Raw genomic sequence first — 13,126 nt, 5'->3', positions numbered from 1 at the left:
TGCGCGCCAGGTTGAGCTTTGGTCTGCTCTCACAGCACCGGACGGCCGTGACCGCGCGCTTGGCTGGCTGCCCGGCTCTGCCCCGCGCCCCGCACAGCTACTCCGGCTACCCGCGCGCCCTCCAGCCTCAGGGTCGAATCGCAGCGTCGGGTGCGCCCGCTCTCTCTCTTCTCCTTGTGGGCTCTTGCCTTTCACCACCGCCACCCACCATGGCCCTTGGCCCCGCTCGGACCAGCCCAGGACCGGAGCCCCGACTGCTGTCGCTGCTGATGCTGCTGACGCTGCTGCTCCGGAACGCGGGCAGCAGCCACACGGCCCCTGCCCAGTCCATCCCTCCGGCAGCCGCAGATGGCCTGGTGGGGGACAAGGATCCCCAGCGGTTCCTGGGAGACGCGGCTGCTGCTCTGGGCCCGAGTGCCCAGGACATGGTCGCTGTCCACATGCTCCGGCTTTATGAGAAATACAGCCGAAGGGGCCCGCGACCTGGAGCGGGTAACACGGTCCGCAGCTTCCGTCCCAGGCTGGGTAAGTAGATGGGGCCCCGAAGCCTCTTCTTCTCATTCTTCCCCTTCCTCACTTATCCATCCTCCTAGCCTGCACCTCTTCTTTTCTTCTTCCTTCTATTCATTGACTCATTCATTCATTCTTTCATTAACTATTCACCAAGTACTGCTATGCCAGTCCGTGAGCCTCCAGTGTGGACGCGGAAGTGGCACAAAGTTATACTGAGTTCCTGCCCCTGGGGTCCTGCCAAGCCTGGAAGGGTGTCACACCTGCTGGACACAGAACACTCCATACGCAAGGCTTTAAACACAGGATTGAAATGGGACTGGGCTGGGGGAGCTTATGGGTGGGAGAATCTATGTCATAGGGGATCAGTTGTGTTGGTTCTTGACAGAGGAGGAGGGCACTGAGGAGGACATGTCAGATGAGCATAAGACCTGATAGAAATCCCAGGCACTGGGCCCAGACAGAGGGTGTGAACCTCTAGCTGGGGGCAGTTAGTGGGTTCTGTGTCTGGGTAAGCAGAGTGGACTGAGAAGGGCCTTTGGTGCCTAATCTTGGATGCTCAAGACTGAAACCTGTGGGGCACTGGTATGTAGTGCTTAGAATGTGGGGATATGAGGAAGGATCCAGAAGCTTGGGCAGAGGACACCTGAGCAGATCCTTTCCCCTCTTCCCACACCTTGAATAGAGCTGGACAGAGGCTACTTGCACAGCCCTCCCTACCTTGCTCAGAGAGTAGAGTACCACCAGGTTTCAGCCTCAGCTATCTGTCCACCTAGCCTGGGCTACCTCTGTAGGCCCCATGGTTCAGAAAGGTTGGTGTCGGGGGTGGTGGTAAGACACTGGTTATCATGGAGACTACTCATGGTCACAGAATGTCATTCTAGAAAGTGTGGGTAGGGATGCCCTGCAGCCCTTCTAGGGAGGAGGCCATTTATCAAGTGAAAGACCATCAGGAACAAGCCCAACATTGGGGCCAGACAGCCTGGGGTCAGATCTGCCACCTGTTGATCACTGGCTGTCTGACTCAAGGTAAAATCTGTGGCTTCAGAGCCAAACATGGGAAGCTTAGCCTTGCATAACCATGTACTGGGGAGCACCTGCCACAGAGAGGCCCAGTCTTCCATACTGAGCAGACTCTGGTGGGCTCCAGGTCAAACATATCTAACTCCATCCTCCCTGGTACCTTTCATTCACCACCTGGGGTTCTTTTCTGCATCATTATTATTAAATTAAGAATTATCTGGCATAGATGTGACCTTGGATAAACTGTTAAAGCTCTGTGAACTTGAGGGATATCATCTACAAAAGGAGTAGATCATGCCAGCATCTTTCCTGTGGAGATGCAGAGATGAGATGAGGTAATATGTGTAAGCCTGAGCCCAGCCCTGGCCAGATTAGGTGGGGGTGTATGTTGTTCACCTGGAATTACGAAGCATTTGTGTTCATATAGATGTAGACTTGATCTTGTACTCATTAAGTCAGTTCTCAAAGCCTTGCAGTTGAAGAAAGCAAGGCCAGCAAGGTCACTGCTGCAACAAGGGGTGAGCATGCCTAGTGAGCCCACATACTCTCTGAAGCCCCAGGATGGAGGTACACAGTTTGTCTCTATTTTCATAGAATAGGGATAGGACAGGTAACAATGGAGCACAGGGGATTAGCCCTGAAAAGGACCCGGAGACAGTCCTTCAGAGGCAGAGGATGGGACTGTTCACAGTGACAGTGGTTGGTGCCTCCCATCTGCCAGCCAATGCCATTCTCACTGTTATCTCCTTCTCCCAGCCCCATCAGAACTAAGCCCAGGGTTTGGGAGACAGAGAGTGGAACAGACAATCTGGGAGGTTATTCTGGACAAGTCTGGGACTGTTTGGAAAACCTAGCAATCTTGTTTGGAACCATTTGAAAGCCACAGGTATATGTCCCAGCTCTACTGGCTTTGTGCTGTGGTGCATGTCACTTTACCTCTCTGAGCATAGTTTCTTGTGCGTACAATTGGGAGATGAAGATTCAGTGAGATAAGGTGGATTTTGTGCCTGGCATAGGTCCTGGCAGTTTAGTTTTTCAACTCCTCCCTTTATTCACTGAAGTTGTTTCACACCCAGCCCCTCAGAAGTGACTGCTTCCTGACCCAATGACCCAGCTAAGAGGAGGTGTGAGCCTGGGCAGAAATCCCTCACCTTATGGATGAGGCACAAAAATAGCAGGCTTCAGTTCTGGTTCCGGAAAGTATCAGTACTAGCCTGCTCCAAGATGGTAGCCTCTGCTGTCTCAGTGGGGTGGCACTTATTCCTGACAACAAATGCATCAGTACCTGCAGCCCTTGTTGCAGTGGAACTGTGTTCCTGGCCTGCCACCAGGCAGCAGAGCTTGTGTTCCCAGTACAAGCTGTACCGGTAAGGTCCAAATACTGAGTCTGTGATCTGGGCAAGGGACTGAACTTGCCCATGACTCAATGTTTTTCACTTCTAAAATGGGGCTAATACTTCTTCTTTTCTTATAAGTTTTTTTAAAAATGATCTGAGATATGTCAAGTGCTTAAAACAGTGCCTGACACATGTAAGTGTCAATAATTTATTAGCCCCTACTATTATTACTCCAGCCACCCTTCCCTCCTTTCCATTGCTCCTTGAAGTACGTTTTGTTCCCTGGTAAGTCTACATCAGTGGAGAGAGCCTCTGAGCCTGACCTAAGGATTACGATTAGATATTCCTGCCCCAAATGACCTATATTTAAATTTAAGCTTTCTATCTGCCTGTGTGATATTGGTCAAGTTACTTAACTTCTCTCAGCCCAATTTCTTCATTTCTAAAGTGAGTGTAATAATACATACCCATTTGTCAACAATGCCAAAAGTCATGTTTATTCCACTTCTCTCAAGTCTTTCCTCAGAAGGTGACAAGTGCTGTAAGCTCAAATGACACAATGATGCATAGACTGTCGGCCTTGCCCAGTGAAGTTCAGGAGCTGGTGGGGAATATAGGTGTTAGCAGAAGAATATGGACATCAGGACAGGTGGACCGATGGAGTGACAAAGGGCTGGGAGTATTCTTCCAGAGCCCTAAGGCACAACACTCACCCAGCAGGGAAGGAGCTCTGGGCAGGGGCCAGTGAAGTCTTCACAGAGCAGGTGAGGCCCCAAACATAGTCCGAAAGAGCAGGTGGTGTTTAGGCAGGTGTAGAAGTAAAGCACTCCACTCTGTACCTGGAACTGTGAGGACTTTGTTTTCAGGGAGGAAATAAAGTGAAGACAGAGGCAGGAGATGGAAATGGACCAGTAGGCTACAGCTAAGCCATCAAGAGCCTTAAGTGTTATCAGTTTCCTGTAGGCAGTGGGGGACTATACAATGTGCATACAGTTAGGGGGATGGGAGAGAAGAGGAGGAGGGAAAGGGAGCAAGAGAGAGAAGGAGAAAAAGAAGGGAAGGAAAGACTTAAGGGGAGGGGAGAGGACAGTGAAGAGAAGAAAGAGATTTTAAAAGACATACATACTTACCGGGGAAAAATCTAGAAATTATAGAAAGTCACAATCAAGAAAAGAAGTCTAAAAATCAAAATAAATGAACAAACAAAACAAAAACAGACTCATAAATACAGAGAATGAACTGTTGGCTGCCAGATGAAAAGAGTTGGGGAGCTGGGTGAAAAAGATGAAGGAATTAAGAAGCATAAATTGGCAGTTGCAAAATAGTCACTGGGATGTAAAGTACAGCATGGGGAATGTAGTCAATAATATTGTAATAACTATGTATGGTGTCAGGTGGGTACTAGATTTATTGTGGAGATCATTTTGTAAGTTATATAAGTGTCTAACCACTATGCTGTACACTTGAAACTAATATAATATTGAATATCAACTATAATTGAAAAATTATAAAAAAATTTTAAAAAGAAGGAAGTCATCCTTAATCACACACCCAAATATAACCAGAGTTAATATTTTGGTGGAATATATCTCATTTTAATAAGATCATATTTTCAACACACAGGTAAAATATTTGAAGTTATCTTTTTTTTTTTTTTTTTTTACTAGTCACCCTGGTCTCATGCTTATTGGCCATTTGCAATTTTTCTTGTGGAAATCGCTTCCTGTTGTTGGGGTTCTTGTCTTTTTTTTTCTGATTTGTGGAGTTACTTTATGTAGTAAGGACATTAACCCTTTATTTCCTCGTGAAGTATGAGTGTGATATGAGGGCTGATGGTGCTCTGGGGTCATGGTGCCTTAAATGCAACAGTAGTTCGTGGTGCCACATGACCAGTGTATTCTAAGCATGTGCAGGGAGTTAAGCACCATGCTGTGAGCTCCACAGAGATAATAAATTATTCTGCCTGATTTACAGATGAGGAAACTGAGGCACAGACAGGTTCCATGGCTTGCCTAAGGTAGCAGAGCTAGTAAGTGATGCAAGCAGGATTTAAACCCTGACTCTGGGGCCTGAATGTTAGTTCATGTTAGTTCTTTTCGCTTCTCCACAGCACCACTGGCTAGCCCACTGCTTCCTTCCTCCAGCTTATGTTGGTGCTTACTTCTTCAGCTCAGCATTCTCACTCTGGTCACCCTGATGATTGTTGCAAGGACAATGGATGATGGGACAAAACTCCAGGTGGCGTGGGTTCTGCTTTTATAGGGCCATCTGAGCATCTTCTTGGCCTGATGGTTAAACATCAGGGTACCTGGGGAAACCCTGGGGCTAGGAGGTCCCTTCCCTACCTCTTCCCCTCTAGTCCCATTTCCACCGAGTTGAGAAGGAGGCTGGTTACCCAGCAAAGCAAACCTGTTTAGGGTTCTGAGATTTTCAAAGACCCATAAAGAGAGCAACTTATCTAAATAAGGTGAGTCTTTTCTTTCTTGGAGAGTCACAACCACAAACATTCAAATAATGACTTGTGCTTGCAAAAACATTTTGCACTTCACAGCACATTATCACTGTTAGGCACCTCATGGATCTATCTAAGGGTTTGGCTTGGGGTCAGATAGATCTGAGTGCACACTGTGGCTCTGTCCTTATTAGCTGAGTCATCTGAGGCTCCATCTTTTTGTCCACAGAATGAGTGACCCATCCTGCTCCCTCACTGAATGCAAGGAATTAAACATGCATATGTGCTTGGAGCTTGGAGCTCCATAATGGTAAACAATAGCATTCTTGTTTTAAAGATGAGAAAACTGAGGCTTAAGAGGAAGTAACTGGACAAAGATCCTATAGCCCAGTGTCTCCAGTTGGATTTGCATTATCAATTGTATCTTTCTGAACTGCTTTCAGGATATGTTTGCTGAGCGCCAGGGCAGCAGGCCAGAAACCCCCAATTTACTAACTAAAGCAGACAAATCTAGCAAAGACCCCACTCTTCTCCCATTATTCAACATGTATTTCTGAGCGCTGACTGTCACTCAGGCCTTGTGCTGGGGTCTAGAGATACAGCAGCAATAAACAAAGCTGGCAGATTCCTTACTCTCTTGGAGTTTGTGTTCTAGGGAAAGGGAAACACAAACAAAGAAATATATATTAAGATGTTGGGAAATGACATAAAGACAAATGAAGCAGGAGACAGACAGAATGGTGGGGCTGCTCTTTCTAGCCATGAGAGCCAAAGATACCCTTTATTGGAGATGCCATTTGAGCAGAGACCTGAAGTGGCGGTGCCTGGAGGAAAAATGATGATGCCAGAAGGAACAGCTGAGGCAGAGCCCCGAGAAGGTTCATATTGGAAGGAGAAAAAGGTGAGGGTGACTGGGGCAGAGGATGGAGATAGTGGTAGGAGATGAAGTTGGAGAGATAAGCAGGGCAAATCAAGTATGGCCTCTGCAAGCGGTTGTGTTTTATTTTAGGACAATGGAGGGCTCTGAGTGAGGTGGTGACTTGTGAGTGAGTATGTGTACCAGTATTCAGGGACTCACGTGACAGTACTGTCAGCTGTGACTACACTACAGATGGGCATTACCATGATTATCTGTCTGTCGCATCCCTAAGCTGGGCCCCTCTGGGATAACTCTGATCACCTTTGCTAGGACCTTGGTCAGCCCAGTGCTTAGCCCATAGTAGGAGTTTCCTCAACGTTTATTAGAAAAAGGGAGGGAAACCAAAAAGGAAGGAAGAAAGGAAAAGAAAGAGAGAGGGAAGAAAGAAAGGAGGGAGAGAGAAGAGGAAGATCTTTTCTCACTGACTATGAGACATGAGCCACAGGCATCAGCAGGGTTCATAAGAAATAGAGACTTCTCATTGGGATTTCTTCTTGGAGGCCTAAGCTCATCCAAGCTGGGAAATTTCAGGCAGGTGCCCCTTCTCTCAGCCACATCCTAGAGCTCTGTGCATTACATGCCCGCAGGGCCAGCCTGTGGCCCTTCATGTGCTGGAGATAGGGGTGACCCATCTCCAACTGAACAGTCCCCAGCAGGGAGGATCTTTATGCAGCAGGCTGCCTAGTGAGCGAGGAGATCCCTTTGGCCAAAGGTGTTTAAGCCAAACAGAGGAAGGACTTCTGCCCTGAGTGCAATCTGTGGAGCAAGAAGATTCTTCACTCTCTAACTTTATGATCATGCTTTCTGTGATTCTACATCCCAAGGGCGGGTCAGCATTTGCTGTACCCTGTGCAGAAATAACCTTCAGAAAAAGCCTCTTGCCACCAGCTAAACAGTCTTCCCAGCACCTTCCTTTAGGCCACATGTACCTCAGGCCAAAGTTGCTGTTCCTGCCATGGTGGTCACAGTTGTCCTTTATACCCCATCTGGTCTTTTATCTTGTCACTGGAAGAGGGGCTGAAGTGCTTTTCTCTGGGAACTGCATATTTGTTCCTCAGGTCACCCCTTTCCTCCTTGCCAAGGGCTATAGGTTTCCAGTCCAGAGATACTTGCTTGCATCCTGCTGCAATGGGACAGTTCTTTGTCCTAGCTTTTCTCCAGTGTTCTCTAGCAGAACAATAGAGTTAAGTCTTGAACTGGATAAAAGAAAAACATTTTTATCTGCTGTGTTAGCTGTGCCACAACTCTGATATTTGGATCGTTCAGTAGGAGATGCCCGAGCTGGTGCAGGAGGAGCTTGCTCTACCAGCCATGGTCCTTTGATGAAAGAAGTAGGGAACCACATGTGGGGGGCTCCTCCTTTGTGACTGGCACATTACATATGCTATTTATTTAGTCCTTTAAACAATTACATGAGAGAGAGAGAGATACTATTGTCTTCCTGAAGTGGATGAAGAAAGTGAGACCCAGAATGCTGTGTGGCCCAGTTGTGGCCTGGGGCCCAGTTCCTCCCGCCTTTCCTAGCATGGGGGGTGGGAGGGCTGTGGTTTTTGGTGAACTTTACTCCACCCACAGGTCAATCCAGATGTTTGCAGGTACACAGCCACTTTTCTGAAAGTTAGAATCCCCTGGGATTCTGGGTAATACATGAATTCCTGGGCCCATTGTCCTAGACCCTCTGGGCTGAGTCCAGAAGAGGAGGGCCATGGGCCATATCCAGGAGGTTTGGTAATTCCGGGCTCCACACCATGACACTCAGGCTGCAGTGTTTCGGGAAGCCACGTTTAAGTGTGTATTAAGTCTATGCAGTGCTCCTTATGTGTGGAGCAGGCCGTACCACACTGAGGAGTGTGGAGGGGCCTCCATACCTCTCTGTAAGTTTGTTCTGAGAATTAGATATGGCAGGGTCTTTAGAGTGTCACATAAGCCTTGACTGGCGTTTACTGAGTTCTCCATAGATGTGTTTTTTCCTTCCTCTCTCTCATAATCCCTTAAGAGTGTGTGAATTATGCCTCCTTCTCAATAGAAACAATTAACCTTAAACTGAAGATTTTGGTTAAAACAAAAAAAAATTTCAGCTGATCCTGTGGTTGTAGGTATCAGAATCTGTTGCCCCAGCATATGCACTTTGGAGATCCCAGCATCCCCACACGCATACACACTCCTGCCTTCTGAAGCTCCGTTTCTCTCCCAGTTTTGCCCAGCAGACTGACACTGGCAGCAGGACACAGAGCAGCAGGACATAGAGCAGCAGGACAGAGTCAGGCTACCCGGCAGTTCTGGTCTCCTGCTAGTCTGCAGCATCACAAGAAGGCCTAGAAACCACTCTTCTCTCTCATACGAACCCTAGAGAGGACTTGGACATTCAGAGAACTTATGCTGCCAGGCTAGACAGCTTCTTGGGGCTGCAGATCAGGGGGTTTGGCCCCAGGGCCCTGGGATACACTTGATAGAGCCAGGAGAGAAGGAAGGGTTGGTTGACAGCCCCAGGGATGCAGGGACTCAAGTATTCTCACGCTGAGGATATGATGTTTGAGGGATCCTGGTCCTTATCATGATTTGGGCCTCTGGAGAGCAACCTGGATATTGGAAATTTTGTTGAGTGACCTTGTACAATCCTGATTTCTTTGTAAAATCTTTTCTTTTCTTTTTTTTTCTTTTCTTTTTTTTTTTGTAAAACAAGCTTAAAAGAGGTTGGGCAGAACAAATAGCAGACATCCAAATGGCCATGTTCTTATGCCAGTTTTTCTCAGAAGACACTTAGAATGCAGGGAAAGAATGAGGCAGTCTATTTATTTCCCCTCATTTGGAAGAATGGCTGCATTTAGTGTTTGTAAAATAGAGAAGATGACTGTGAAAATACGGAAGGAGCTGCTGTCAGGAGCACTTGGACCTAAACTATCCCTAATACCTGATTCCACCTTATCTCATTAATGAAGGTGTCAGAGATAATTTGTTCATTTGTTCACTAAGAGACATTGGAGTGTGGATGTATGCGAGAGGTCAGACAGGAGTTTTAGGGTCCAGCAGGCCTGAGCACCCACCCTGTTTGCTGCTACATTTTCTTTTTTTCAAGGGAATATTGATAATCTCCAACCTCTCTGACCTTAATTCCTCATTTATTCATTGAGGTTGACAACTGGCGCCCTCGTGAGTTTCATGTCAGAATTACATGAGATGAGGACAGCCTGGCCGACCTGTAAATGCTCCCTAAATGAGTGTACTTCTTCTGTCCCAGCTCTGGGAGGAAGACCCTATGAGTATGCAGGCCTATGAAGGAGAGAACCTAATAGGCTGTGATCTGTCTTCCTCTCACAGAAATGATCAACCAGAAAGCAGTGTATTTCTTCAACTTGACTTCCATGCAGAACTCGGAAATGATCCTCACAGCCACATTCCACTTCTACTCAGAGCCAAGGTGGCCCCAGGCACGTGAGGTACCATGCAAGCAGCAGGCCAAGAATGCATCCTGCCGCCTGCTGCCCCCAGGCCCGCCCTCACGCCAGCACTTGCTCTTCCGCAGCCTCTCACAGAACACAGCCACACAGGGGCTGCTCCGAGGGGCCATGGCCCTGGCGCCTCCACCACGGGGCCTGTGGCAGGCCAAGGACATCTCCTCCATGGTCAAGGCAGCCCGCCGGGATGGTGAGCTGCTCCTTTCTGCCCAGCTGGATTCTGGGGAGAAGGACCATGGGGTGCCCAGGCCCAGCCCCCATGCACCCTACATCCTCATCTATGCCAACGACCTGGCCATCTCAGAACCTAATAGTGTGGCAGTGACACTACAAAGATATGACCCCTTCCAGGCTGGAGACCCAGACCCTGGCACAGCCCCCAACAGCTCCGCAGACCCCCGTGTGCGGCGGGCCACACAGGCCACTGGGCCCCTGCAGGACAATGAGCTGCCTGGGCTGGATGAGAGGCCAGCACAAGCCTCTCACACCCAGCACTACCACAAGCAAGAGCTGTGGCCCAGCGCCTTCCGGGCCCTGAAGCCCCGGGCAGGGCGCAAGGACCGCAGGAAGAAGGGCCAGGATTTGTTCATGGCCTCATCGCAAATGCTGCACTTCGATGAAAAGACGATGCAAAAAGCCCGGAGGAAGCAGTGGGACGAGCCAAGGGTCTGTTCCCGGAGATATCTGAAAGTGGACTTTGCAGACATTGGGTGGAATGAATGGATCATCTCGCCCAAATCCTTCGATGCCTACTACTGTGCAGGAGCTTGCGAGTTCCCAATGCCCAAGGTAGGTTGTGTTCTGCCCGTTGTCTAATCGACTGTCAGCTCTACCCCTACTGGCAAGTCCTTCTGCCTTGTGACCTCTGTTTCCTGTCTGTAAAATTGAGATAACAGCTCTCATCTATTGGAGGTGGGAGATAGATAGACTGAGGTCCCAACGTGGCCACCTCTTGGGTGGGTAAAGCCTACAGACAGACGTGGTTGATCTATGCTTTTGAAAGTGTTGATTTGGTTGAATTTAAATTTTAAATCAGAACATTTCTTCCTTTGGAAAGAGGAGAATGCATCTCCTTAGGTATGTATTCCCACAAAGCAACAGTCTACAGAGGAAGAGGAGATGCTGCACCCCTGCAGACAAGACAGGTCTCTGAAGCACCCTCCTTGCGAAGGCTTTGTTTCTGTTCTTGGCCTGAAGCTCAGAGCATTAGTATCTGTGACCAGCTCAGAGCTGGTCTCAGAGGCTTCCCAGTGAGGACTCCCACCTCCCTTCCCCTACTCAGGGCAGGGACCCACAGGACAACTAGCTCTCACTGTGCACGAGCTGCAGAACACACAGCATGGGGCTGTTTTAGCCATTGTGCTGGAAATGTATTCAGATTCTCACCTTCCCTCCAGGCTGAGTTGTAGCTCTGTCTATCCATCTCCCCACTGCCTGAACTGTGGCAGGCTGGCTGCCAGCTGATGTCGACCCTCAGCACACAATACACACTTTCCTCTTGCTTAGCTCCTCTGCTGAGTTCTGGGTCATGCCTTCTCCTTCAAGAAAGGAAGTCAGTGCATGAATCCAATTTTAACCTTAATAAATCAGCCAGCTGGGAAATCCCAGACCCAGATGGGGCAGCATTACTCCATTTGGGAATTAAGGGCTTTTCCTCAAAGCCATACATGTGCAAGAGAGAAGAAGGGAGGTACCCTACAGAGACAGACATCTGCTGGAAGGGCCTAGCGGATTCAGGAGGAGTACTCAACAGGCCTCAGCTGGCTGACCCGACACTTACCTTGTCAGCCTGGCTGGCTGCCTTCTTACCTTTCCTGACACCAGACTGAGTCTTGCAAATCAGATGTCCCTGCCTCTCTCTCCACCTTGTTCCCCACAAAGGAGGCTTTTCTTTTCAACACACTACAAAACTCTTTTTGGTTGGCGATGAGCTGAAATGCATGTGGCTTGGTCCTGTTCTTCTTGTTAGGGGTGCTTAAGGAATGGCATTTTGTGTGTTTGCCACTGGGACACAGACAGACACTTCCGGATGTGAGATGGAGGGGAAGAGAGCAGGTGTGGCCCCAGCAGGCGTGGTTTCCAAGCCTGGCTACCCTAACTGAGAGGTCTTGGTCAAGTTGCTTATTAATTTTAAGCTTCAGTTTCTTCACCATTAAAATTAAAGTAATACTCATCCCATAGAATGGTATGATGACAAAATAGGATGATGCAAGTGAAGCAGCATCTGACACCCTCAGTCAGACATCCAGAAAATGTCAGTTTCCAGCAGCATCACACCAAACAACATAAGCATGAAAGTCTTTCCCTTTGGTGCTAAGTACAGGATCACAAGAAAGCATGTTTGTACTCCTCAGACTGTGAAACCTGGGCAGCTGTAGCCCCAGGCAGAACCTGCCGGGTAGCTGAGGGAGCTCCAAAGTGTTTAGAGAGCTCTAAACACTCCAGCCCAGTTCCAGGTGCTCCTTGGGTCTGTGTGCCCCCTAGTGGTCAGTGCCATTTAGGGATTGTGACTTCCCTCTCCGAGGCCCGAGGGGCAGGAAGGCCTGAGGCTCTTGCAAACCTCCCAGGAACTCAGTCTGTTGGCTGACTTGGGAGGAAAGGAGTACCAGCCCTGGTATCTCACCTTTTATTCCTTTCCAAAGCCTGAGTCAAAGACATGCAGATGGCACAGTACCAAGGTAACTAGTGTCCTTTCCCGCCTTGCAGATTGTTCGCCCATCCAATCATGCCACCATCCAGAGCATTGTCAGAGCTGTAGGAATCGTTCCAGGCATCCCAGAGCCTTGCTGCGTTCCCGACAAGATGAACTCCCTTGGGGTTCTCTTCCTGGATGAGAACCGGAACGTGGTTCTGAAGGTGTACCCCAACATGTCTGTGGAAACCTGTGCCTGCCGATAAAACCAGCTGCTCCAGGGTAGAAGGAAATCTCTAACCTACTTCACACACAGTACCATCTTCAGAGCCTCTGGAGAGAGAGATTGAGTAGAGGTGCAGCTGCAAACGAAGGGCAGAACTCAAAGGCAACCTTGGGTCCAGGAGGATCTGTCCCCTAGAGCAGCAATCCCCAACCTTTTGGGCACCAGGGATCAGTGCTCCTATGGGAATCTAATGCCTGATGATCTGAAGTGAGGCTGAGGCAGTGATGCTAGTGCTGGAGAGCGGCTGCAAATACAGATGAAGCTTCACTAGTTTGCCCACCTCTCACCTCCTGCTGTGTGGCCCCGGTTCCTAGCAGACCACGGAATGGTACCGGTCCACAGCCCGGGGATTGGGGACCCCTTCTCTAGAGCATCATTCTGGGGTTTTCATTGCTAGTGAGCAAGTCCCTAAAATGCCAGTCTGAATTCCCTAAAGGATTCTGGAAATTAGCCCTGGGAAGCCTGCTCATCTGCTCTGAAGGCCTGAAAACTGAACAGGTCCACATTTTTGG

General features: G+C 48.8%; 1 protein-coding gene across 1 annotated transcript; it reads left to right on the top strand.

Moving 5' to 3' along the window:
- Positions 1-209: 209 nt before the first annotated feature.
- On the top strand, positions 210-12,594 carry GDF10 (growth differentiation factor 10). Its single transcript, XM_006916917.1, has 3 exons — positions 210-525; positions 9,560-10,485; positions 12,403-12,594. Exons 1-3 carry the CDS (start codon positions 210-212, stop codon positions 12,592-12,594), a joined length of 1,434 nt encoding a protein of 477 aa, XP_006916979.1.
- Positions 12,595-13,126: the final 532 nt, after the last annotated feature.

Source organism: Pteropus alecto, unplaced genomic scaffold (assembly GCF_000325575.1).
Source record: "Pteropus alecto unplaced genomic scaffold, ASM32557v1 scaffold287, whole genome shotgun sequence".
NCBI lineage: Eukaryota > Metazoa > Chordata > Mammalia > Chiroptera > Pteropodidae > Pteropus > Pteropus alecto.
The sequence above is the reverse complement of the archived record's forward strand: the minus strand, read 5'-3'. Positions and strand labels throughout refer to the sequence as shown.